A 26,260-nucleotide genomic window follows, 5' to 3' on the forward strand; every position below is an offset into this window, starting at 1 on the left:
TTATAGTTATAGTGGAATGGTTGTGGGGGATAGCTGCGTCTACAGAACAGACCAACACATTGATAGAATCTTATTCAAGTAGGCCTAAGAACACCAGAATACCAAAAGTTATAAGGGTAACGAAGCCGTTGGTTAGCTACCGAAACTGCAGAGTTTTGAACCTTTATAACAGCCCTAAGAGTTCTCTTGACAACGTACTTCTTACAACTCTCAAGTCCCCTCTGATTCTCGATTGGTGTTTACCGGTAATTTGCTTCCGCGCAGGGCGGGCCAGCGAACGGGCAAGCAATGGGCGGACTCTTGTCATGACAACCTCCAAATGCCTACAGCCATCTCGTATGTAACAACGGGGGAGATAAATCTGTAACGTAACACGGCAGGCACAAAGAGGAGGAGTGGAAGCGGAGTAGAACTCTGCTTTTTGGGAGAAATTGTTAATTCGCGGAGTCTGTATATGTACGTACTGTATGTGTGCGTGTGTTCTTTGTACGTGCAAGGGCGAAAGAAGAACGAGATAACTCGTACGACCAGGGAGAAGTGAAGCATCGAGGCGAAGCGCAATGGAGCACTTTTGCGGACCAAATCGCTCTCGTTTCTGGGTGAGACTGATGATAACAATCTTTCACTGGTGTATGCTCCAGACTTTCACCACAACGATTTGAATCGGGAACAGTGATGTGGGAAACACTGTAAAATCATCAACCATCTTACTTTTAGGCTGTTTTAAAACTGCACGATGTTTATACCGGGGGTGTTTAATTAGCTATGTCTTATGTGCACGTAGACTAAGGATTATTATCTGTGTGTGTGTGTGTGTGTGTGTGTGTGTGTGTGTGTGTGTGTGTTAGCACAGCTTCGAGCTAGGTGTCTACATGAAAGAAATAATTCGAAATATCACATGTAGCCTTTGTGGGGATAAAGGGATTCTAAAATGTAAAAATGCAGAAGTTAGCGGTTATTCGAATGGCATGGGTATTTGTAGGCTACCATAACATTTAAAGTCGTTACGTCGACTCCGCTATACATTGCTCGGTTTTATTGTTGTAAAAGCACTTATCCTTCCACGTGTTGCTTTTATGTGTGGCTGTAGTGGAATAGACTGTGCGTAGGCCCATTTATAATTGTCTTGATATGAACGATGAAAAGCAGTAATAGCGAGGTTTGATCGCGAAAGTCGTGTAGAGAGACAGAAGGTGTCTTATAAGGTGATGGCACCTTGTTTTTTGGCGTAAGGATTTGGCTAGAAGTAGTTCCCCGTTGTGATTAATTCACTCCATTTGAAGTAGTTACAGTAATGCATCATACGGATAGACTAACATTTTTCCTAGTGTTCTATTGTCTGGTGTTATGACGCCAGGATACAAGCAATGTACAAGTGGCAGAATGCTTTACAGTTTCACCAACGTAGCTAAAGTCCATCAACTAAATCTTTTTTTAAAACGTCATAGCGAACTCTGTTAAGACTTTAAGCATCTTTCCCAGGTTCCCTGACATTTTTTTGCAGTTCAACACGATGGAAAGCATAGGTTAATGTCCGAGGAGCCTGTCGTATAGCTTTCTACTATTCAGCAGCATCTAGCTGCCCTAGTAAGACACTGCACCTGATACGTGCCTCGGTATGCTTACGCGAAGGTCTCTGTTGTTGACGAGGTTATTCGAGGTAACCATGGCACTCGGTGAGTGTTGCCCTTTTTCCCTTAAGAAGCCAGACGGTTAGATTTAAACCCTTTATTAAACTGCTTTGGGGGAAAATAAAACCTGAGACTTCTGGATGTGACATTCTCTCTCTCTCGTTCTCTTTATCCCATTGTGCCAATATCACCTGCGACACCAGCCATTAATATTATACATGAAATTGTGTAACAATTTTAAAAACCATTAAACAAACGTGTTAGAATTTCAGAAGCCAGCGTAATGTTTTAGATTTACAAATTTAATGCCTTTTGACTGTCACCTCCAATAATACATTACAGAATGTAATGCTGTATGTTAGAGCCTAATTATGATAATATATTTTTTCTTTATGCAATAAGCTACATTTCAGAAGCTTGTTTAATTGAAAGGCACTCCTGTTGTGACCACAGTGCATGTCTCTGAGTACCAAGTACCAAGTGTAGATCAGTCTCTAATGATTTTATGGTTTTTGTCTCTATACAGAACTAGTACTTACAACAATGCCTTAAGTGTTAATTGGGTCAGAGGGCACAGTTTATTCAAAAACAGTCATAGTGCGGTTAAGTGGGGAACATCTGTGAATTCAGTGATATACAGTGTAATAGAATTGAAATGAAATGCAGCACTGAGAGCCAAAAATCTCAATAGCTTCACAAAGAATGAGTGGATGCATGGACAGTCAGTACTTCATGCCAGCACACTTGCTTTTGTGTGTTGGGAGTTGTGTAGTTTATGGTCACATGATTTCTGTACAGCTTTCAGCTGGGCATGTGTTGTTTTTAAAGACTTCCCTCATCTTGCCTATATGGACAGTGTCAGAAGTAGGCATTTGAAACCCTTGCAGATTGGCAAGAGTTAGAATGTTATGATGTTATAGATGTATGAAGTGGTCTTCTTAACCCTATCTCTGTACAGGCCTCATTCCTGCCAGGGTCTGGCATGGAGGAATAAGGTGCCCCTTTTCACATGTACTCTGGCAGGTCTTTCAAGTGTGTCTCTTTAGATAATGTGCATGGTCATTACACGCTGCATGCGCTACATTTAATATGGAATAAATTGCACTGGTTTAATTTATTGAAATATTATGACAAAAATAGAGAATCTGAATATGAGTTTTTTGGGACGAAGCCTAGTTGGGAACACGCTGTTCTCAGTACTGTAATGAAAGGAGCGATTTCATCCCTCATACTGACCATACTTTAGAGCTGTGGTGTCCTTAACAACAAAGCATCCACATATTTTAAATTTCCATGGTGATAGAAAATGTGTCCATGGGCTGATGATGACAGCAGTCCAGTTGGAAGTGAAAGGGTTCATTTGATCATGTCTCCGCTAAGGCAGAGTTAAGCAGTGTGTGAGGTTATTTTATTAACCTCACTCATTTAGATCCCGACAGAAGTGTGGGTCAACCAAGGTGACTTCAAAATCTGTCCTAATCCCTGGTCTCAAGTCAGGAGTGCTGAGGATGTAAAAGTCGCTGTATTAGTGGCTCCGCATTGTGTTGCCTCAGTAATGGCTGCCTGAGTCTGGTGTCACTGGTGCTCTGTCAGTGCAGAATGGTAAAGCAAGTATTTTTTTTTCTCTTCGGCTCTGCAGTCTTTTCCCTGTCCTTAAATTACCCATGTTTTCTGATGGTGGAATTCAGCAAGGTATTTGCAGTGATCGTTGATTTTAAAAAGGAAGGCAAAACTGCTCCTGGAAATATAAAAAGCGTAGGTGGGCTTAAAGCAGTGAAGTGAGGTTTAATGTTTAATAATTCTGTGGTATGGAAATGATCCCTTGATTACTTTCCAGGGGATGATGCAGGTAAATTCAGGACATTTAATTGTGGATTGAAATTGCCTTGTTTTTCCACAGATTGTGCTTTTAATTCTCTTTTATAAAGGGCTTGCTTAGTAATATGTAGGCAAAAATGAAAGTGTATATTGTTATTGTTATGATTGCATTTTTTGTTAAATCATTTCTGATGTAAAGACATCATTGGTAGTTTTTGTTTCATGGTGAGACAAGCTGTTGCAGTCACAGCAGAATGGGTTTGTGCCCCTACAGTACTGTCCACATCTAAATGAAACTGGGATCACATAATAGCAAAAAAGTGACACGCTTTGTAAATCATCACAACCCATATGAACGCACAAATGAAAATATTAAAATCACAAATGTACTGAAGTATTCTCAGAAGAACATGCTCATTGCACAGTATTTATGTTCACTTCATATGATTTCAGCTCGTTATGCCACTTTCACCACAGCCACAGAGGTTGTCTGGCCTTAAGCGCAGTTGATGGTTTAATTAAAATTACACAGGTTCATTGTCCTTAGGTGGAGTTTTGTTTCAGATGTGCACCACAAGCACAGCACAGCACACACAGTCAGTCATCACTGAGTACCCTTTGGCAACACCAACTGTGGTCTCATGGAGAATTTAGTCAATCTTGCTGTAAATGAGTCTTATGCTTAATGTGCAGGTAGCAAGTTTATACAGTGTGTGTTACATTTATTCATTTTGTTATTCAGCATTGTGAGTACGATGGTTTCTGTGATTACTGTAAAATGTGTTAGAAATAAAGATGCCCAGAAAAACGCTTGCTTAAATATCTTTCATAAACTGCCGGACTAAACACAACACAGCTGAATCTGGGCCATGGTCACCTTCCACGACTCATTGCAGTTGCATCAGGTCTGTGCAGTTGTTTGCAGCTGCTTGTATGTTTCTCAATTGATGTAATTTCCCTTCCAACATCTCATTTTCATGTCGGCCAGTTTATTTCTTTTTACATTACTGGCAGTTAGCTGATGCTCTTATCCAGAATAACTTACATGGGTTACTTTTTTTTTATTACATGTTATCCATTTATACAGCTGGATATTTATTTAGGCAGCCCAAGGGTACAACAGCAGTGCCCCAGTGGGGAATTGAACCAGCAGCCTTTTGGTTATGAGTCCTGCTCCTTACCACTATGCTACACTGTTGCCCTTTCTTTCTTTTTTTTTTAAATTTTGTAGACTCATATACACCAATTTAACCCATTAAAATGACCACTAAAATTCTCTGAGTTGCCCCATAGGGAATGAGTCTAAGCAAATAACATGCTGCATCACTGAAGACAAGTACAAACAGCAGAAAGCTTTAGGCATTGCAAGTCCATACTTTTCACTAGCAGATTTTCATTTTTTCTGTTTTGGAAGCCAGTTGTTTAAACACAATGTAATCGTTTATGTTTTATTTCATGTCAGGCCATAATTCTGGAAGTGAAACGATTAGTGTCTAACCAGTGGTGTGAAATGGTAAAAATCTGAAGTTGTGTCTTTTGCTAAAACATTCTGAATTTGCGCAATGCAATTTGAATAGTTTGTACAGTTTCCTGTCATCTGTTATGAGTTGTGTAAGTTATTGTAAGTTTTAGACAGAATGCCTGGAAAGTGTCATGTTAAATGTAAAATAAGGCTATGATGTGGTATCATTTACCATATATAAAGGTATGCGTGTATGTATTGGTATATGCATATACGCCTGCCAGTTTTGATTAAAAAAAACAATCATATGCTCAAATTTTATATTTAAAGGGAAATAGCTTCAAAACTGTATTATTGTAATCACCTTTGTGTGACATCAGTTAGAATAAATTGGTCAAAAGGTGCTGTGTTGTCCCGGGTTTTCAGTTTAGGACGTGGTAGTGAAAGGATGAGAAACCTCCGTGACCGGAATGGGATCGGGTCAGCCGAATAACCTGCTTTCTCACTGCTAGGGATGAGTGTGTTCCGTCTCTCCAATGGGATCAGATGGAATTAGTTGTTGCCAGTGCCCTAATTTGTAATGAGTGCAAGGTGGCCTTAGGTACTTTATCTGAAAAGGATTAGAACTGTAATGCAACATGAAATGGACATTGAAACAACCAGCACTATAGCAGTTACTGGTGTTTACAAGTAGAGCATCTGTCAAGTGTATCTGAATAGATTATTTTGTTGTTTTTTTGAGGTTTTAACCATGTGTACTCCGTAAACAGATGTTATTGAGGGGGTAGAGAATGGAGAATGCATTGTTCATTACATACTCTGCACGATAAAGTTATACAACCTGTTATTAAAGTGCATGTTTCTCATAACTTGACAACTGTTTTTATAAAGGGAAGGTAGCTGAACACAATGAAAACAGTCAGTATTGAAAACAATATTGTCTCCTGGCATTCTCTCAATTTGTTTCCATAAGACATACAGAGGAAGCAAAAAATGTTTCATATGCTGGAACTGGGGAGTATAATATTGATAATGTTTGCTGTTAAATTATTCCAAACACAAATACCTTGGATGTTGATGCAAGACATCAAAATTGTGTGCAGATGTTATTCCTGGGAGACTTTCAAATATATCACAGTGGGTCTGTAGTCTTTAAGGTTCAGACCTGCGCCAGCCCACGTCTGTATGAAGGATTTACCTTTATTTATCTGTTTTGCTCTGTAAAAAAGATATTGCCATACTTTCAGTGTATTTAATCGAAAAGGATGATTACATAATATAAACACACTGTTTGGGACACGTTTCTGCCATTAGTTTTTGAAATTAAAGACAAGGTTAAAGACAAACTGTTTTGTTGTATTGTAGCCCTGTGTGCCAAAAAGCCCTTCATCATCTAAATGTATTGGTGTCCCAAACAAACAATACTTCTATCTGGGGCAACAGTTTCTGTGCCTTAGTTTCTGTGAAATGGTTTTCATGATGTTTAGATAAACTTGTTCTTGAAAATGTAAGGTATCACATAAAGAAAGTAGAATCTGCAAGGTTTTGCATGCATGTAATGCTCTTGAAAATGATATGGAGCCACCAGATGTAAAGTCCCCAGCGCTCTGTTGTCATTTGGCTTTTCCAGATACAATACATAAATTGTGCAGGTACATAAAGGCATTGTATTTGATAAGAGGAACCTAACCACATCCGAAGTAGTGTTGTTTGACCTTAGTGTAGATGCCTTGCTCATTTTGAATGAGGCCATTTGTCTTGGATGCAGACACAGTGGTTGGAAGTTGGACTCACATACTATTAGTTTCTTCTCCCAGTACAAAATTTTCAAATATGGATTTCTGTAAGTAAAAGTGTTTTTTTTTTTTTCATAAATCACCTGAAGACCTAGGATTCATAACATCTCACAAAACACAATGATGCATAGAACTATATCTGGAGAAGCAAACTATTTATGCAATCCTTGTCACTAATGTCTGACCCTGAAATCTGAGTATTACTGTGGCTTCATACTTCCTTTTACAATAGGCAAGATCAATGGCCATCTTCCGATGCAGTCGTCAGACTGCATTCTGGTTCCACCTCAATCACCACCCTCTAACACCTGCTACCTGTATTACTTGTGGTTTATTTAATGGTGTTGTGCTCACACTCACTGGTTTGGGAATGTTGTTAGCCTGTTCTGACTCATTCAACTTGAACGGATACATTTCTGTTCTTTTGTGCTGTAAGTCATGTAACGTAATGCACGAATCACACAGTTTGATTCCTTAATACAGCATTGTCTAAACTCCCTAGTGCGTCAGACAAAAGGCAAATCAGTCTTGCACAGAGAAATTATCAAACATCTTTTGTTAATATAGCTTAATTTTTAACCCACAGAACTAGACAAGGTTGTTGTCAATTAAACAACTTTCCTCATGCTTTTTGACCATGCAGTAAATACACAGAGAAGGGGAAGAGAGGCATGAAAGTTTTCAGCTGAACCACATAAAAAGAAGGTTAATGTAAGCAGTGACTTCTTATTTCAGTTTGGCCAGTGCTGCTGAAGAGAGTAGACATCTTACTGTTTTGTTTAGCAGAGGCTAAAGGCAATCAGAGAAGTCAAGGACTTTTCTTCCGGTTGTGACAAAGTTTTGTCAGTCTTATGATAACAGGGGTGGCAGTGTAGCATAGTGGTAAGTGCTGGTTCAGTTCCCTGCTTGGGCACTGTTCTTGTACCCTTGGGCAAGGTACTTAACCCAGAATTGCCTCAGTGGGTAACATGTAAAAAAAAGTAACTGATGTAAGTCGCTTTGGATAAGAGCATCTGCTAAATGCCAATAATGTAAAGTCATGTAATGTAACTGTTGTCTGTGGCAAATGCAGTGTTACATGCAGCAGGCCTGTGTGGGGTGCAGTTGCTCTGTATGGTGTTTGGTCTGCATTTTGGTGTGTAGAGAATAACAATGTAAATAACATTGTGTTGCATTACATCATTGTTCAGTCCCTCTTGTCCAGAGTGAATTGAGAGGTGTGAATACAAGATGCATCTTATGAAGTGGCTTGAAAAGTTGTACCAAGGACACTAGCAATATGTCACATATGTCAAAACCAAACACAGGACTGAGATCACAAGTGCATAACTGCTTCAGCGTGTAAGTGCAACATAATACACACAACAGAAGTATTGTACCATTCCAACACAGCGCTAACAGATGAAGTTAACCCCGAAGTAAAACATATAAAGTTATACAGAATGGGAATGAAAAATCAGGCTTGGTTAGTAGAATCTGAGGTTCAGCCTGAAGCAAGAGAAGGGTACAGCCAAGCATCCCAAGCTGAGTGCGGTGGCCTGGCCAGTGTGTAGGGTCTGACAGTTGATTGAAAATAAGGGGAGCCATTCCCCACACAGCTTAGTAGGCTGTCACCAGAATTTCTGAAACAATTATGAACCATCATGTGTACCCAGTGGAGGGAAATCAGAATGGATGAGACTCAGGCAGAATTTATAGTCACCATGGACCAACCAAGCAGTAGTAGCATGAATGAGCTACAGGGAATTGATTGCACATGCAGTAAGGGCAGCAAGGAGGGAGTTGCAGTAGTCTAGGCAGTAGAGACCCAGGGCCAGGAGTTGGGTCATATAGGAAGATCTGCAGATCCTTCTGATTGCCGCTGTGTGTGTCAGATCACTGTCAAGTGTCACAGCGAGTGTCTTGACAGTGCATAGTGAGTTCAAACTTGACAGTCATGGAAAAGAGAAAGCATGGATGAAATATAGAGAAGCTTGGTCTTGGCACCGCTGAGTTTCTGGCAGTGATTAGCCATCCCCAACGAGACATCAGCTATGCAAGCTGAGATGCATGACAAAACCTGGATAACAGATGGAGAAAATGACAAACAGTTGTGTGTCATGAGCACAACAGTGATATTATAGGTGTTGATCTGGCACCTCTCCAGGACACCTTAGCATGTAAATAATTATTTGTTTCACAGATAAGTGATAGTTTATTCCGTTGTGTTGCGTAAAAACATTACAAGTTGAGTTTACCACTTCACAAATAATTTATCTGAAAAATGATTCAGCCTATTTGGTCTTTGCAAATACAGAAATTTACCAAGTGCAAGACATTGAAAATAAGTATTGCAGCATTGTAAGCTACCCCTAAGAAAGGAAATAAGGAAGGCAACAGTTCCTGTTGACTTGGACCACTTCACAATACAAAGAACAAAGTAATAGACTCAGCTGTAACCTCTGCACCCTTTGAGGTTGTCTGGTCTCCATCTTGGCTTTCCCCTTTGTCTGACAAGTGCAGGCCTGTACAAGGAATCCCCTTCCCCTAAAGAACTAGCTAGTGCTGTGACCAGTCCTACCCATCAGATCAGTGAAGATAGCTAATTTGATGCAGTGAGTACTGTCTCATGGGAGGGAGATGAATTCACTGGCTGGCATATATGATTCCACAGACCTACTCTAAAAGACTGCCACTTGGTAAGCCACTAGTTACCAAGTGGTTGTGTTCTGTGTGTGCTGAAAGTTGCCCCTCCCCCCTTTCTGTCCCCCTCCTGTTCCCCTGGTTTATATCTAAATAGAAAACATCTGACCCCCTTATGGGAAACCTTGGTAAGTACTGTAACTGTTAGTGTTAATTTGGATTTTAGCTTGTGAAGCCTATAATGAAGCATTGCATTTTTTCTTACATGAGCATTAAAGTGTTACAAAGCCATTAATAAGTAAATGAATACCCTTTTACTCTTAAGCATCCTCTTCAGCAACCCTTATATGGGGCATTTTTGTTTGTGCTGGACTACTTAATATGGGACACACAGCAGTAACTCAGCTGCCAGACATTTCCAATGTTTAAAAGGTTCGATGGTTTGGGGCTCTTTGCAGTGCAATGTAAAGATAGGCTCATGTAAAGTTTTCTGCAGTTTGCTCTTGTCTGCAGTTTGTGTCATTAACATGGCCAAGTAGTATATATGCCATTATAAAGGTTTATGTCTTGCAACCCAACTGAAACATAGCGAAGGAGTCAGAATTAATGTCAGCTGCATAAACTAATCTTCATTTTTGCACATTCACATTTAAAAAAATTGTAGACAGCTGTCACATAATCACCCTGAAGCACAAAGCAACTTTCACTTCAGTTTAGGGAGCCTGCAGACGCTACCATTAAGTGGTATGTTAAGACCAAAAAACAGGAGGAGTAGCAGTCAGATAAAACTGATTACTGTGGACAAGGGTTATTTGATGAAGAAGATTTGAAAGGAACTGTGGGCACAGTGAAAGAAACTGAGGAACAGGAAGGGTTTGAATGAGGCTCAGAGGAAGATTAAGGAACAGCTTCCATGGTAGAGGAAGGACCTGAGGCTTTGAAAGAGATAACTGGAGGAAAAGCTGATAATGTTAACTTCACAGAGAGCTGAGATGATTGTGACCCAGGGAATGAGCAGAGCAGCCAAGGAGAAGTTTATCGTGGGGAAAAGGTCACATCCACAGCCAACGGAAGTGGTGGAACAAGGCCATTGCATATTGTGTGAAGGGGAGGAATACAGTGGCACATCAGATGTATTAGTCACATGCAGAGTGTGTGTGAATGCGCAAACTGTGCGTAACAGTGACACTGCATCATTTGTTCATTCTCCCTTTTATGAGGCTTTGGCTTTCCTGGTGCTTCACAAGAATGACCAACCACTGATAAAGGGATACGGCTCTATGAGTAATTGTTGTGCAGTACTTCTGTGCTGTGAGTCATAGTATGTTGCATTTCACTGTTTGACTAGTAGTGTAATTTGTTAGTTTAACTAATATCCTTGGTGGTCTGACTCATCACGAGTTGGTATTTTTACAGTTGCAGTCTTGATGCTGGCCGTATTTTATGCTTGTGTCTTAAGATTTATATTGCTCATTTTGAAACCTGAGCCTGATCGTGTTGTCATTTAGGCCATATTTGTTGTGCAAAATTCTCTCACACAAGCAGCTTCTATAATTGAAAAGTTTAAAGACAACTGAAACAAGTAATAAATTAAGACCCGGCATGAGTCCTGAGTCAGTGTTTCCACTGTGATGTTATTGTAACATGTCCTACTGTTTCCGCTGACCCATGCCATGGTTCCAACAGGATACATCATTCAAGTGCATACGAGTATTGACTTGATTTTGCAAAAGAGACACCGCAGAGATCATACTGCTGTGTTTTATTGATTGCGTGTCAAGGACTAGCACACATTTTCCACCACACGTTTCATAACTGTTTATTTGGAAATATTGTAGAACTCCACCTGTAACACAAGTTTATCTCGCAAATAACATCTGAATCACAGCCTCAAAGACTGTCTTACTTCCTGTTGTGTTGACAAAAAAGGAAATACAAAGTGCACACAATTACAGAGGAAGTGCTGCTATGTATCTTGGCTGTGTGTCGTGTATGTAGAACTCTGCTGGAGGCATGGAGTTAAGAAGGGGAACTAACTTGGCTCTCCTTGTTTCGAGAGGCTGCTATTCTGCATCAGAGTGGCAGTGAGACATGTTTTTTCCTTGGTAAATGTTTCTTCTCTTAATGTTATCACAAGACTAATAATTGTGTTTCTTCTCTGCACAGAATATGATATCTTGCAGCTTATTAAGAGGATGTCTGCATATGGTGTAATTTACACTTCCTGTTGTCATCTGTCCTGTGTTTTGATTACTCAAAAGAGGCTGTAAGCAGTCAGGCAGACCAGAGGTGATCTTCTGTGGAATTTTTAAATGGCATCCTGCCATTCATAGCATGCAGGGAAGAAAAAAACATTAAGTGACCACTCCTATGAGGTTTCATATTCTAAATTTCACTTGAACCAATGTGCAAATCAGACGTTTGACTTGTGAATGAGGCATGTGTAACTCTGAGCCTCATTTGTGTATGGGCAAGAATTAATTCTGTAAAATCACCAATATGAACAAGAGCCTGGGGGAAAATACTGTCAACACTGTTCTAAAATGAAATATTATTCTGAATATTGTTATTCTGTTGTGTTTTTTTTCTGGCAGGACGATTTGTGAAATTATGTCAGAAATCCATTAAACTGAAACTTGAACTAAGCTAAATGGAAAGTGAAAACAAAGTGGTTTGGTTGAAGGGCTTTGCTTTTGGGATCATTCTGTCCCTAAGGCTGTGATGCCTCTGTACATGTATTTTTTCTTACATCATAGCCCATTCACCACAAGGTAATAATGATATCAGAACTGTATTCTCATGTGATACATGTCTGCCACCCTCAACCAGGTGTACCTGTGGACAAAAGCACTCCTTCAATTCAAATAACAATAAACAGAACCACTATAGACAATGAGTAAATATGTACCTATTGCAAAACCACGATGATAAAATATCAAAGCTGTAATATAGGTTATATTTAGTGTTAATGTATTTTTGGTTGGGGATGATATTCTTGGGACAAACAAAAAGTGTGATGGAAAAATAGAATGAACAAGAATAACCAATTGACCAATTGTGGTTAAACTTAGTGAGCCTGTCAGGTCTGCTCTTATGATTAACATATCACTTTTGGTGAGCATGTTTCAGCTTTTTTATTTGGATTTTTTCTCACAAAAATCAGCTTCAAATAAATTCTGTGTTTAAACTTGGCAATGTCTTAATATTTGATTGCAAAATGTACAGGCAACCATCAAGTAAATACTAAATTGCAATATTGTTATGATATTCTGTCTGCCTGCTTTAGCCAGACTGAACATGGAAGGACTGTCATACTCTCTCTTTGTCACTTTTAGGTAAGCAAAAATTGAGAAAAATTGGGTATTTTAGTGTGGCTGCTATGTCTTATACAACTTGCCACTGCATATTCAAACATATATATTTGTAACTAATGCGTCTGCCTTGCTAGAGGCCCAAACATTTTGAATGTAGGTATGGCACTTCAGAACTCTAGGAAACTATATATGACATGCACTCTATGTGTCAATTGCTTATATCAAATACAAATGCCTACAGGAAGCTGTAAACTTGAAGTTCCTGGTTCACATTGTTTAGAAGATGTATTGCAAAAGACGTTTCAAAAGGAAGTTGTCTTCCCTTCGGACTTTTTGATTGCAGGACCTTTGACGTCAACCTGTAGATTTATAACAGTATTCACAATATACATATGTCTTACTTTTCCATGCAGATCTACACTTTAGCACACTTGGTGAAAATACTTGCAAACTGTACAGCCCTGTGCAGCCCTGTACCACTCTGAGCTAGATGGGAAGGAACAGTCCGAGGGAGATAGGTTTGTTTGATGGGCATGTTGCAATATTTATTGCTGGACATAAAATAAATGTTCCTCTGCAGCTTTATCTTGGGTGAGTTTTAGGGTGGGTCATTACTACAGCCACCTACTAGGACAGTATTGGTTGAATATGTTTTATTGGTACTTGAATGTTAGTGAGGTGTTGAGTGTTAGATTATCTTCAGGTGGGTGGGATTCTAATTGATCCACATCAGTCTGTGTGGTTGCCAGAAATGTTACAAGCTTGAGTGAAAGAGTGAAGGGTGGAGGAGCAGTTTGCTTCAGTGTGTTGAGGCTTGGCAGCTGTTACTCTGAGGGCTCCCACCAGCCTGCCTCACAGAGAGAACAGGAGTAGACAAGGTGGGCCGTGCTGTCTCAGTGAACCACCATGCTACTGCTATTATACTTATAAAACAAAGACATCCACAGATGAAACTCAGGCCTGACTGTGGGCGTATGAGCCCCATGTGCTGTAGCTTGAACTTTCTTTTCCTGTTCATTTATCACCTGCCCCACTGTGTCCACCTGGATAAAGTTATTCCTGCTCTCCGGTAATGAGCCCGTATTGTGACTCAGCAGCTCACTAGGCTGGTGGTGGAGAGTTTGAGCATGCTCAGAGCCAGAGCCAGAGCCAGAAGTTCCATAGGGTTTTTGAGGGAGGTGTTGTCAACCTATTAAATAAAAAAATAGAAGATGTACCTTCTCCTTGACCACATTTAATGTATTGCAGTGTGGTCCCTCTTGACATCAATACGAAGATAGCTCTGTTTATTTTTGCAACTTGTCATGTGTTTTTTTCCTTTTTTTCCTTTTTTCTAAAACCTGTACTCTCAAGAAAGGAAGGATAATCGTTGTAACATAATCTGTTAGATATGAGGCAGTGCATGAAAAGCACTGAGCGGTTTTCACTCTCTCCCCTCCCCCCTTCTCTCCTTACCGCATACCGCATGTGAAAAATGCGAAAAAAGAGCAGGATTTACGATTGTCTGAAGGGCCCGACTTCCTCATCCATCAACTATGATACATTAAAAGTTGCTGCTGAAGCTTTTTTCCCTTGAAAAAACACGGTTTAAACTTAAGGAATGAGGTGTGCTCATTGGACGAGTCAGCAGTAAAAAAGCAAAAAGCAGAAATGAAAGTTCCTGTGATATCTGTGTGGTAGAGCTACAAGTGAGGGCAGGCCTCCAGGAGAGTGCAAGCGAGGACAGATAGAGGCACATGGTATGTCTGCATAAGGCTGTGCTATTTGATGCTGTACATTGGGTACAGCTCTCCAGTATGATGAGATATGAATACCAATGATTGCCAATGAATGTCAATGATTTATTAGCTGCGCTCTCTGTCTCTGTCTCGGTTTTTCATGACACACTGTTGGCTAGAAATGCTCATGAACTGTGTCATTCTCTGTTGTATCTCTCAGTCTACAAACCCCTTTGGAAATACTGAGTTTTAAGTTGTGTTTCCTTTGTTTTAATTAGAGAATATCCTTTGAAATTGAGTAAATTTTAGTTGTCTTTTCATGGAGATTTGTGTGGATGATGTAATGAAAATTCCATTTTTTTCAGAGGTAAATAAACATTGCCATTCAGACCTAATGATGGGTATTACATTTTGCATCCCTGATATTTGATTGTATGTACTCATGTTAGAACCCTAAATTAAGTTAGCTGAAAAACGTCTGTGATGTATGTGTATGTTATTGAAAGACAATAGTTTTAAAAAAGTAATGTGATACCAGCCCCTCTCGCACGGTCCAATGACTGTGATTCCGACTCCATTTCCCACACCATTTCTTTCAAAAACTTACAGGCTACTGGATGTGTTCCAGTTTTTGTAATTCTGAATGGAAGAGGTATATAGGGTTTCATTCTGTAACTGACATAGCCCAGTATTAATGTACTTTCTTTTGAATCGCACTGATGTTGTAGTACAGGATAACTGCTGATCTTTTCCTCTCCTTTGCTCTGAAGTTCTCTTAACGTCAGTGCTCTGCAATCGACCAGATCATTCCTTAAATCTTACTTAGTCAGAGAAACCCCTCTCCTCAGAAAGAACACATCTCCTCCACACTGAGCTCCTGCATTAACACACTCAGCAGCACCCTACAGAGCCATTTGTGCTGCGAAGCCCAATGTCTCTGGTCCTCATTACTACAGAAAATCAGGAAACTGCCAATGCAGAGAGGACAAGCTGAGTTAATTACCTCAATCTCCTCCTTCCCCTATAGCAATACAACAGAATCCAGCGCACCTGGCTTATTCTTGACCATAAACTAAGTCAGCGCCTAAAAATCCTCAGGCCTCTGTCTTTATTTGGTCTTCTCCCCTTCTCACTTCCTCCTGCCAGTGACCGAGCTCCATCAGAAACGGAGACATTCCCAACTTCACCTAACCTTGCCTTCTATATTAGCATTACTCATCATTCTGAGCCCTGACCCAAAAAACTCTTCCAAAGGGGCAGGCATGTTTACCACTGCATGTCCAGGTGGACTCAATTTACGGTGTGGATCACTGACAAAGTCTTCTGTCCCCAGCTGAAAGGTCTGGCTTCCTGCACCGTAATTGTTTGTGGCTCAGGAAAGCCGCAGCCCTGCATTAACCTGGGATGGCTCGTTTTTGTTTGAATTTCACATTTCTTTAAAAGGACACAGCGGTTTAGACCGAATACCAGCCTTAGACGCTTTTCCAACAGAACAGCTTCCTTTGCAAAACTGTTATCAAGTTGTGAAGGTCAAGCAAGGTTATCGAAGGCTCTTAATAAAGTAAAGAAGTAGCACCTGTCAGGAATATATGGAGGAAAGGAGAATTTGAGTAGTTCGGTATGTACTATGTATAAAGGTTGCATTCCTCTGCAATGACTCACGTGTGTGGGTGGAAGTAAGGAGAGAAGTTTCATATTAAAAATGTACCATGACTGTTGGGAATTGAAGTGCAAGACTGAACTAAAACTAGAAATGTCATTTTTGTTCACAGCTGTTGTTTATAGTTGTTGGGCGCCGTTTAATTTTAAAAAGTGGAGGCATAATGGGGACGAGAAAGCACATACAATTTGCAGTTATTCCTGCAAATTCCTCAGTTATTAGTGCAGTTATACAAATGATTATGTTGAAAATTTTTGTAATTGATTCTCAGCGTGAAGCTTTTATTATTTTTTTATTTTTATTTGACAGATATCCTTGAACTGGGTATGTTACAGACCAGCAAAATACAGTGCAGAATACAAATGGAAAGTAAGACAGAACAGTATATCCACCACACAACAGAAAAAAAGCAAAATGGAACTATTTTCCCAGTTAAGCCAACATCATAATCACGATGGTAGCTTTCATCATTCTTTACATAATTAGTGGGTCAACATAAAAAGCGTTAAGATACTAGTGCCACGGTTTTGTTTGCTGAAGCCAGCCAATATTTGTTCCTGCCATTTTTCTGGCTGTCACTTCAAGGCTTTTCAAACAATACATCTGCAGAATCATACTGATCGCTGCTGTTTGAAATCCCCCTGAGTAAATATTCATAAAATGTTTTCTAGGGAGGGCTGTCAAAGGACACACAGGCATGTTTTCACACCTAGACACTTTCATTGTCAATGCTCCAAAAAGAATAAACATTGGCTTCTCTGCCCCACTCTGTTGCCTGGACCTTGCTGAAAAAGATGGAGTTATCAGTCACGCTCACACTTCCTTCTCTCCTGATAAGCAGAGGTGTGGCTGTGTCGCAGTAAGAGAACGAGGAGGAGTTGTCACGTTTTCTCAGAATGGAATACAACCAGTTTTAATATTCTGCTGGAAGGTGATGAAACACTGAGCGACTGGAGTAAGAATTAGAGAACATTTTAAATTAGAATCAAGAGACCTCAACAGACCTCAGTGTTTTTCAAGGTGCATACGAATTATGCTTTTTTCTTGGTATGCCAAAAACCTTTTTGGATGATGGTTTATCTACCATCTTTTTCCCTATTGATAATGGCCTGGTCTTCAACTGAAAAGTAAATACTGTCATTTGATTGGAGCTGCCTAGTGAATTGTGGGAGTGGCATGATTTTGAAAGTAATCAAGTTATATTCCAAAATGTCAGTATTTGTTGCAAAATTACTCAGCACATGCTTCTGCAATACATGCTTACTTGCCTTTTCCATTCATAGCAGCAGTGTATATTGTTTCTTGATACTGTGGAAAACTAGTGATGTGACCCTGGATTGCCCTGGACACTAGGTTGATAGGTGTCATATCAAACTAATTAAGAGTGAGTGAGAAGGTCTCAATCTGCTTTACAGTATTAGTTCATGGCAAGTACATGTACTTTGCATGTGTTAAATATGTACCCAGCAGTAGTTAATCAACTATGTGTTCATAGTCTGATTCTTCAGAAGAATCCCATCTGCCTGGCTTCTCGTTCCTCTTTATATTTTACCTTTTATTCATTGATCTAAAATGATGTGTAATATTCACAGGATAGCATTAAAGAGCTGGGATTTGGATTGGTGCTTTTAAAAAGGGATTTTTGTTTGACAGTGTAGCGTTTTGACTACGGTGTGTCTCTGAAGCTTGGTGGAAGCAGGGGTCATATTTTAGTCAGACTGTACACTTTTAAGGTTAACTCATCACAATATTTACATGCCGTGCAGACATAAGTTTCACTAATGTAGTCACTTGGCAAGACTCAGCCAAATACTGCATATTTTAGTGAAGATTGTTGCAAACATCTGTTGAGTAAATAGCAGTAACAACTTTACAGTCTTTTGCCCCAGACCTATAATCAACATAAGTGCTGGTGTGGAAGCAACAGGCTAATGTGATTGCATTGACCATGTTTGGGTAGTCTGTTGCATATTATTTAGTGCAAAGTGATGACAAAAAGCAAAACAAAGGAAGGTTTGCCACCATATATACAGAGTGGGTGTGGAGGAAGGAAAAGAGAGGGGTGAGTCATGGGTAGCTCTGTTTATTTTATGATATATGATTTGATGATATTTTATGATATGGTCACATTTATAAGACCTTGTAAGAGGGCAGGCAAATTAGGAGATCAGAAAATAGGATAGAAAACCACAAATAATGTTACTTCAAGAACTTAGCTGTAGCATGGCAGGAACCAAAACAAACTATCTTTGCCAACCCTGCCCACTCCGTCCAACAGTTCTGCTTCATCCACTGGTACCTTCAGAGACATACTCTGGGGACTCTAATGTTGTTTGATTTCTTTCTGTTTTCATTTGTTTTATACAATCAACCGTGCCCACTGCATAGTTGGTCTATGGAACTACTCCCATGTGCTTCTGGGATTGTAGCATGCAGAGTTTTCACCAACAAAAATGCCTCAGATGGTAACAAAAAAGGTTGATCCAGGTTCATCCCCTTAGTATTGCTATACTTCACGTATTGGCCTGGTCTCCATGAAAAACCCAGGTGATAAAAGAGTGAAGAGTTCCCTGAGTCATGTGTGCTAAATACTTGGACTTCATATTAAGAACATATTTTAACAAATAGGGTACTGCATTTAACAATGTTTTCTAATCCTGTGTCAGTGTCTGGTTGCAAGTAGACCAGAATGGTATTAAAAAAAAAATTAAAAATCTCCTCAAAGGCTTTCAGATGTAGGAAGGGTTCCAGTTCACATTTAATAGCCCTAAATACCTGTACCTTTACACTTTCCGTATGTAAGTACTGCTGTGTACCTATGTAGTAACTACTGTGTACATACATATTTTAGTCTCTATAGTATGGTTATGTAAGTCACAAAGAGGCTTAACAGTATGTAGCACTGTGTAAAATGTGTATGTACACAGTTGTTACACTGTACCTAAGTAAGCTTAAATACAGCAGTATTAGGACCACTTTTTGTAAAGCTCGAGGACAGACATATGCAAAATTATCTGCACCCCACACTGTACATTTCCTCTAGGGCCCAACTGATAATCAGACTAGTCAGATAAACTGCTTATCAAAATTGATATTCATGTGGTTAGTAATTGCTGATGCTGTTTTCCTGTTGCATGCTGTTTTCTGTATTAAATACTCTACGATAAGGAAGAGTTTGCTGATGCAAATCTTAGTTTAGTTAAATTTTTAAGTTACAGATGTTATTTAGTTTGTGTGCCTTACTTTTGCCAGTATGCACTCTTCAAACATACCCTCATCTGTCAGTTCATGACATTTGTTCTTTTAACCGAAATAGATTTATTACTCATTTGAGAACTGTAGTTTTGTTTTTACTTTTTCAGTCAAATTATTAAATGTCAGTGTGGCAACTATCAGTTTCTGCTGTCTAAAAAATTGCTGATATTATCGCTTCTGAAATATGCTTTTCAGTCAAATTTCAATTTTCAGTGCTAACTCTGAATAACATTTCACTTAGCCGACTCTTTTCCAGAATGACTTATATATCTTGCAATTTTTACATGTTGTCCATTTGGACAGCTGGACATCTACTGAGGCCATTTGGGTTAAACACCTTACCCAAGGGTGCAACAGCAGGTCTCCACCTGGAAATTGAACCTTTGCCAAGCTTTGGGTTATGAACCTGCTTCTTATCATGACACTGCACTGCTGCAGCACTGCTAGCTCTTGTTTTCAGTGTTGTGATTCTGAATGTTTTCTTTGCGTGTGGCAGAAATTCAGTGTTTTGCTATCATTTCCTTGAAACTTTGATCTTATGTAACAGCTCAACAAAAGTCATTGTTGATATATTTTTCCATTCACCTTTTTTTTTTCTTGGCAAGTCTCAAGAAAACCTACTCAAACCTGTGATTCATGAGGCCCATTAGCTTTTGCTGATTGCAAATCACTGAGAAAACAAGGCCATGTTGAAATCAGTATTTAAGTGTTGTGAGAATCATGGTCATGTTAAGAGCCATTTATAACAGTTAAATTGCTCTTTTGTGGTTATATAGACTAAGCACTTTAGACAGAACCATACATTCATTGATATTCTACTAGGATTATAGGACTATAATCTGCAACTCTTTGTAACTTTAATAAAGTTTGTGCTGGAAAGCAAAAATTGTATGTGAGTAATTCAAGATTCTCTTGATTATTGGGCCTCAGGTGGCTCAGTCTGCAAAGTGGTTATCTTAAGTGTAGGCTGAGCCCCATGGCTTGGATTCGAAGCCAGCTGTGTCATCTGCCAATAGTAATGCTCACAGAGGCCCACCGGAGTATATGTGGGTAGGTCGACCAGTGTTCCCTTGTCACACAGCTGCTCAGCACCCTGGGAGTCGTTGGATGCTTACAGGTTTTCTCGGATGACACTCGTGGAGTAGCTCCTATCCTCCAATGGTCACCCATCTCACTGTGGTGCACTGTGGGACTTACAGTGTGAAAATAACTTGACAGCCTGTGAGTGTATCAGGGGATTACATTTGTCTTATTCCAGGTGCTCTTGCACAAATGTAGAGGTTGTTGTGGTGAGACAGTTGGTGATTCCAAAAAGAGTTGCATAAAGGGGAAAAACCAAAAAAAATATTTTCTTGATTACTATCATGTGTTGTGTTTGCCTCATGCCTTTCCTGGCCATTTGGATCACTTCAGAGCCACAGAATAACACAGGGCCTCATTTCGCTGCATACACACAAATTCACACAAATTTAATCTGTAACTTTGCATAAGTTCATTTCTATGCAGAGTATGCAATTTACCAAAAAAGTGGGGGTTTTTTTTGAGAATGTTCCTAAGTTTTTCCAAATTTCAGACTGCATAGAAACATGTTCTTGTTGCTGAAAGGAGATAATGTAGCATAAAAGTGTCAGAAAAGTGTATAAAAGGTCTAATCCTTTTGATAGGTTTCTGGATCTTAGCTCACTGATGTTATAGTGTAAATGTTTTAAGGATGGGAGAATAAGCAGGGAAAAGTCCTTAAAATGAAATTACATGTTAACTTGGCAATAATAATTCTGACACATGAATATAGCAAAAAATCCAAAATGCAGCTCATTTATGTGTCACTGCTGAGCTGCAATGAAGTGCTTCAATTATCAACATTAAAGGAAAATTGTACTAAAAATGAAAAAGTAATCTGTGTGCACCCTATTAAAAACACTCTTCTATGCATACGGCCAGTTGGACCAATGTAGTTATGAGTGAAGTGAAAATTGTGCTCTCAGAAGAGCTGCCTGATGTGCCATTTCTCTGAGGGATTTTTCAAAGAACATTTTGATTTCTTTGCTGTGAGAGCGTGGAACGGCTAATAAGCCACTGCTGATTACCAGGAGCAATTTATTTAAATGCGTGCTATTACTAAATCAGCTCCTTAGGTAGCACCATACATTCACTGAAATTCTAGGAAGGCCGGAATCTGCAGCTCTGGAATTTGTGCTCTGAAGGAGGCAGCCATCCAAAGGCGTGAGATTATAAAGTACCTGTGAAAGCTTATAGGTATAATTTCACTTCAGTAAATAACATATCTTTCTGTTATTATTTTACAATATAAATGTACGCTACTATTGAAGTGTGTGGTTCGTATTTCAGGACATGACATTCATTTTGACCAAGGCTGTGCAAGTCCACAAAGCTAAGTTATCATGTAGCATGTAGCTGCTACATTCACAGAATTGGTAAGCAGCATTTTTACAATTTTTTGACACACCAAACAAAATTATACTCTCTCAGCATCAGGTATTAGAATATTACAGGGTTATGCAAAATTAATCGCATGTCCACATACAAGGGAGTGCTGGGATTTGTCAAGAATATAACCTGCATGTGTTTATCCTTTGCATCCATGATTGGTATGTCAGGTATAGGAACCTTCTACATTTTGTACATAAGAAGAAATTTTGTGGTAGTTCCATGCCTGTGTTGATAAATAGGCCCCCTAGTATTTAGAACAGACTGATTAGCAGTGGGAGTGTGCTAAGAGCTCTGGTAATGAGCTCCAATTAAATTTTCAGTCAGGGCTGTGGGCGGCCAAAGCACAGTGACAGCCTTCTCTAGCACTGGGAACTAAATGGTTTAGAGCAGCACATTAACACTTCTGTCATTTCACTGCTCTCCCTAATTGACCAGAGCAGTGGAGGGGAAAAGGCTGCAGCTGTGTGTTAAAGCGATACACAGGCCTGCCGAGCTCCATCCAGTTGCCAGACGTCACCCTGGCAGCGGTCGGCTGTTCATATTAACGCCATCCAAGCTCTGTTTCGTTTACCTACAGAAAAGGGTTCCCTGACCTGTGTGAGTATAATCCAAGGTGAAATAAATACAGAACATGGAGAGGGGTGGTTATAGGACAGTTTTATCAGATTTCTCCATAAAGCCTAGTATATGCCAATAATTACATTTTTGAAAATTGTAATGACTGTACTGTGAGTGGAACTCATTATACAGCACCCTGAATGCTTAATTATACCCTTACCAAAATGAAAAAAAGATTCAGTAGAAAGAATGGCTCTGCATTTTTGGCTCAGATTCATTGAGAAGAGGCTTATTTTTAATACTAACATCTCTGAATTTTTTTGATGTGTTATATTCCAAAGAATGGCTTGTTCAGAAATGCAGAGATCAAAATCATTAATACCCATAAGTATGTACACACAAAATCTTGCAAAATAATGCTGCTTCACTACTCCACTCCCTGGACATTCTTATGGAGCTTTGGGAACTCTGAAGCTTCCAACACCTATGTTAACACTGGGCATGAAAGGAAGTTAGTCACAGAAGCAATCCAGTAGTAGAACTTATCTTTGTGACTAAAGGTGGAGAGCTGTTTAGTAACTGGTGCCACACTGAAAATGTACACAAAGCAGTACAGTTATCAAAACATTAACTACTTTAAATGAATACAGCAGTACAATCTAACACTCCTAACCCGATATCTTTAAAAAAAAACATGATTTAAATGTTACAATTAGGTTTGATTTGCCTCAGTCAAGTCTAGTAACATTGGATGAATCGGTTGGTAATAGCAGAATTCCATGGAAGAAACCACTTCAGAGGTTACATCAACAAAAGAACATGCACAGATCAAACATGACTGACTGACATCACAATGATACTTTTGCCACCATGTTTTGAGGTTTCTTCCTTCCCAATGTGTACTAAAGATCTGAAAAGTATTCAGGTACTGAATTTGAACATGTGTATATATGTATACACATATACTGTATATGTACTGTGTTTTGTTAATGTGCATGTGTGTTTGCTTCTGCACTTGTGTACCCACCTACATATACTTTTTCACATGCCATGTGACACCTCAGTGTATTTCAGTCATTAAGTGCAGAAATTTGAAAAACAGTCACACATTGTTCTGACAAGTAGTGTGTTGTGTGGAGCCCAGAATCATGATATTGTATTACACCCAAGTGCAATGAACCGTGAAGGCTGTAATAATGAGGGTAGAGGCCTAGTCATTCCATTTTACACTTGAAATGACTATTTTTCTGAGAGCAGGAAAAGGGAGTAAAATTTCTTTAAAAACCATAAACCTAAAATAATCCCTGAAAGACCTTGGAGGAGGGTGCCTTCCCCTGGGATGATTTGTGTTAGCTCCTCAGCCTGTCTAGTTTTAAGGACAGCATCTGTAAGTCTTGTCTAAAAGGTGCTCCTTTGCTCTTATCTTGAACATTACTGGGATTACTGAAGCCTTACATATGCACCCCCAACCATGTTCCAAAACAGTAATACAATCATTCATACATACACTATATGGACAAAAGTATATGGCACACCTATTTTTCAGGGTTTGGGCTAGGCCCCTTATCTTCAGTGAAGGGCAATCTTAATGCTTCAGCATACCAAGACATTTTGGACAATGCTATGCTTCCAACTTTGTGGCAACAGTTTGGGGAAGGCCCTTTTCTATTCCAACATGACTGTGCCCCAGTGCACAAAGCAAGGACTATAAAGACATGGTTTGATGAGTTCGGTGTGGAAGAATGTGACTGGCCCACACAGAACCCTGACCTCAACCCCATTGAGCACCTTTGGGATGAACTGGAACGGAGATTGCGAGCCAGGGCTTCTCATCCAATATCAGTGCCTGACCTCATAAATGCTCTACAGAATGAATGGACACAAATTCCCACAGAAACACTCCAAAATCTTGTGGAAAGCCTTCCAAGAAGAGTGGAAGCTGTTATAGCTGCAAAAGGGGGACCAACTCCATATTAAAGTATATGTATTTGAATACAATGTCATTACAATGTAATGGTCAGGCGTCCAAATACTTTTGTCCATATAGTGTATTTACCACAAAGGCCTGGCTGAACAGGCGCACTTATACTTGAAAGAGGCAGCAGTGTCTGAATGACATATGTGCATAGGAAGTGAATTCTGCAGCTCGGGGGTAACAGAGCGAAACGCTCTATCTCCCATGTTGTAAAGCCTTGTTTGATGGATTGAAAAAATGCCAAACAAAGTTGCTGAGTCAGTGTACACACCTGCAGGAGGTCTCAGAGGCAAGCGGGTGCAAATCCAAGTAGTGCTTTACAGGCCGTTTGTAAGCTTTTGTAATTGATTCTGTATTTAATAGGGAGCCAGTGAAGACTTTGTAGAGTATGGTGTGGTTTGTTCCCATGAGAAAGTACTGGTGAGAACTCTGACATTTTAACTTTTTTATGTACTGGAGCTCATTAAGTTTTCTGAGAGGTTATCATTAATCATCAGTGGCTTAATTCCATGTAAACGTGTTTCTAGTGGAAAAGCGACATGAGGAAACAGTAGATGACGACAAAATATATTCATTGGGCTACTGCTATTTTTCAGTAAGTTCAAACAAAGCTTATCTTTAATGCAGTAATTTGCCATCAGCGCCTCATTGCTCAACATTTGAATGTTGAAAAGAACACGTTTAGAAGTGATAATAGCCCTTGGGGTTCCTGAGTGATTGCCAGCACTTCCTTAGATGTAATCAAGTAGCTCAGTGAACCAAAGTCAGTGCCACGTCCATTGATGATGATTCAGGTGTAACAGACAGTATACACACCATCAAGTGCACAGTATCTGTCCACCATCAAGGGCTTAAGATGCCCCATTAAATTTAAATCCATGGTGAGTGCATCTGGTTTACCATAATAAACCAAGCCACAGACCATAGGCACCATAGGCAGTAAAACACATGTTGTGTTATTTCAGTGCAAAAGTTAAGTTCAAAAGGAAGAGTGCCTGAAATCCACTGTCACTCCAGAAGAAGAGCTGCATATGCAGTTGTAATGCTTTTTTGTGATATATAGAATGTGTTCAAGAGTTCATTTTTCAGGGTGTTTGTGATGCAAAACATTGGTTGAAGTACTTCATCAAGAGGAGAAGGGAAGACAAAACAGTGTTTTGTTTTCTTTGATCACGCACTGATTTACAGCAAATGGCCTGTGCTACAGGCTTGTGAATAATATGATGCTGGCTTTTGATGGTTTGATTGTCATTCTGTGCTTTTTGAGAGCTCAAGCACTTGTCATTAATTGAACAATGGAAATGTGTTTTGAATAACAGTAACTGACATTATGGTACCTTATTTATTTGCTTGGTAGACATCGCTGTCAAGCACAATTTACAGAGCATGTGTTTGACATATTATCTACAGCTGGCCAATAAAGGACAGACACCTCCTCCTGCTGTAGTTTAGTGTGAGTTCCTGAATTTAATGTGATCTCCTGCACTATGTAATGATGGAGAGATTTCTGGAGGATTGTTCAGGGGTAAATAGATTGCTTTTTAACTGAATGTGTTGCCGTACTTCAAAGCCCAGACACTCTGCTGCAATAAGCATACCAACTCAGATTATATATGCGATCCTTATATTGGGTTATGCAATCTATCTGGATTTTAAAAGATTATATATTCAAGATTTTCCTTAATTTAAATATGGATAAAAGAATCAGCTGTCATTGGAAAAAAATATAACATATTTATGATGTTTATTTATGATCAATGAAAGTTCTTATCTAGTCAAGAAATTGAATGTGAAAATGAAAATTGTATTTTGGCTGATGGATCTATTGGTAATTGTTCTTGGTCCTCAAAACATACTAGTTTGAGAACACTTTCTCAACACAGTTCCTCTGTATTTCTCTTTAACTCTCCAGGAACATAATTATGTAATGGCTGTGTTGAAGGTTGGATCTGTTTCCTTTGAAGGTCCTCCGAGGAGATGTTGACTAAGGGAGATGTTGA

At 39.4% G+C, this 26,260-nt stretch overlaps 1 protein-coding gene across 4 annotated transcripts in view; it reads left to right on the forward strand.

The window, feature by feature from the left end:
* Nucleotides 1-319: 319 nt before the first annotated feature.
* abcc3 (ATP-binding cassette, sub-family C (CFTR/MRP), member 3) overlaps nucleotides 320-26,260 on the forward strand; it is a 56,007-nt gene continuing 30,066 nt past the window's right edge. For all 4 annotated transcript variants that reach the window (XM_036530337.1, XM_036530345.1, XM_036530360.1 and 1 more), the window contains exon 1: nucleotides 320-599. In XM_036530337.1, coding sequence (XP_036386230.1) covers nucleotides 561-599 — 39 coding nt within the window. In that variant the 5' untranslated portion in view covers nucleotides 320-560. The remainder of the gene's footprint in view (nucleotides 600-26,260) is intronic.

Source organism: Megalops cyprinoides, chromosome 1 (genome assembly GCF_013368585.1).
Source record: "Megalops cyprinoides isolate fMegCyp1 chromosome 1, fMegCyp1.pri, whole genome shotgun sequence".
Taxonomy (NCBI): Eukaryota; Metazoa; Chordata; class Actinopteri; order Elopiformes; family Megalopidae; genus Megalops; species Megalops cyprinoides.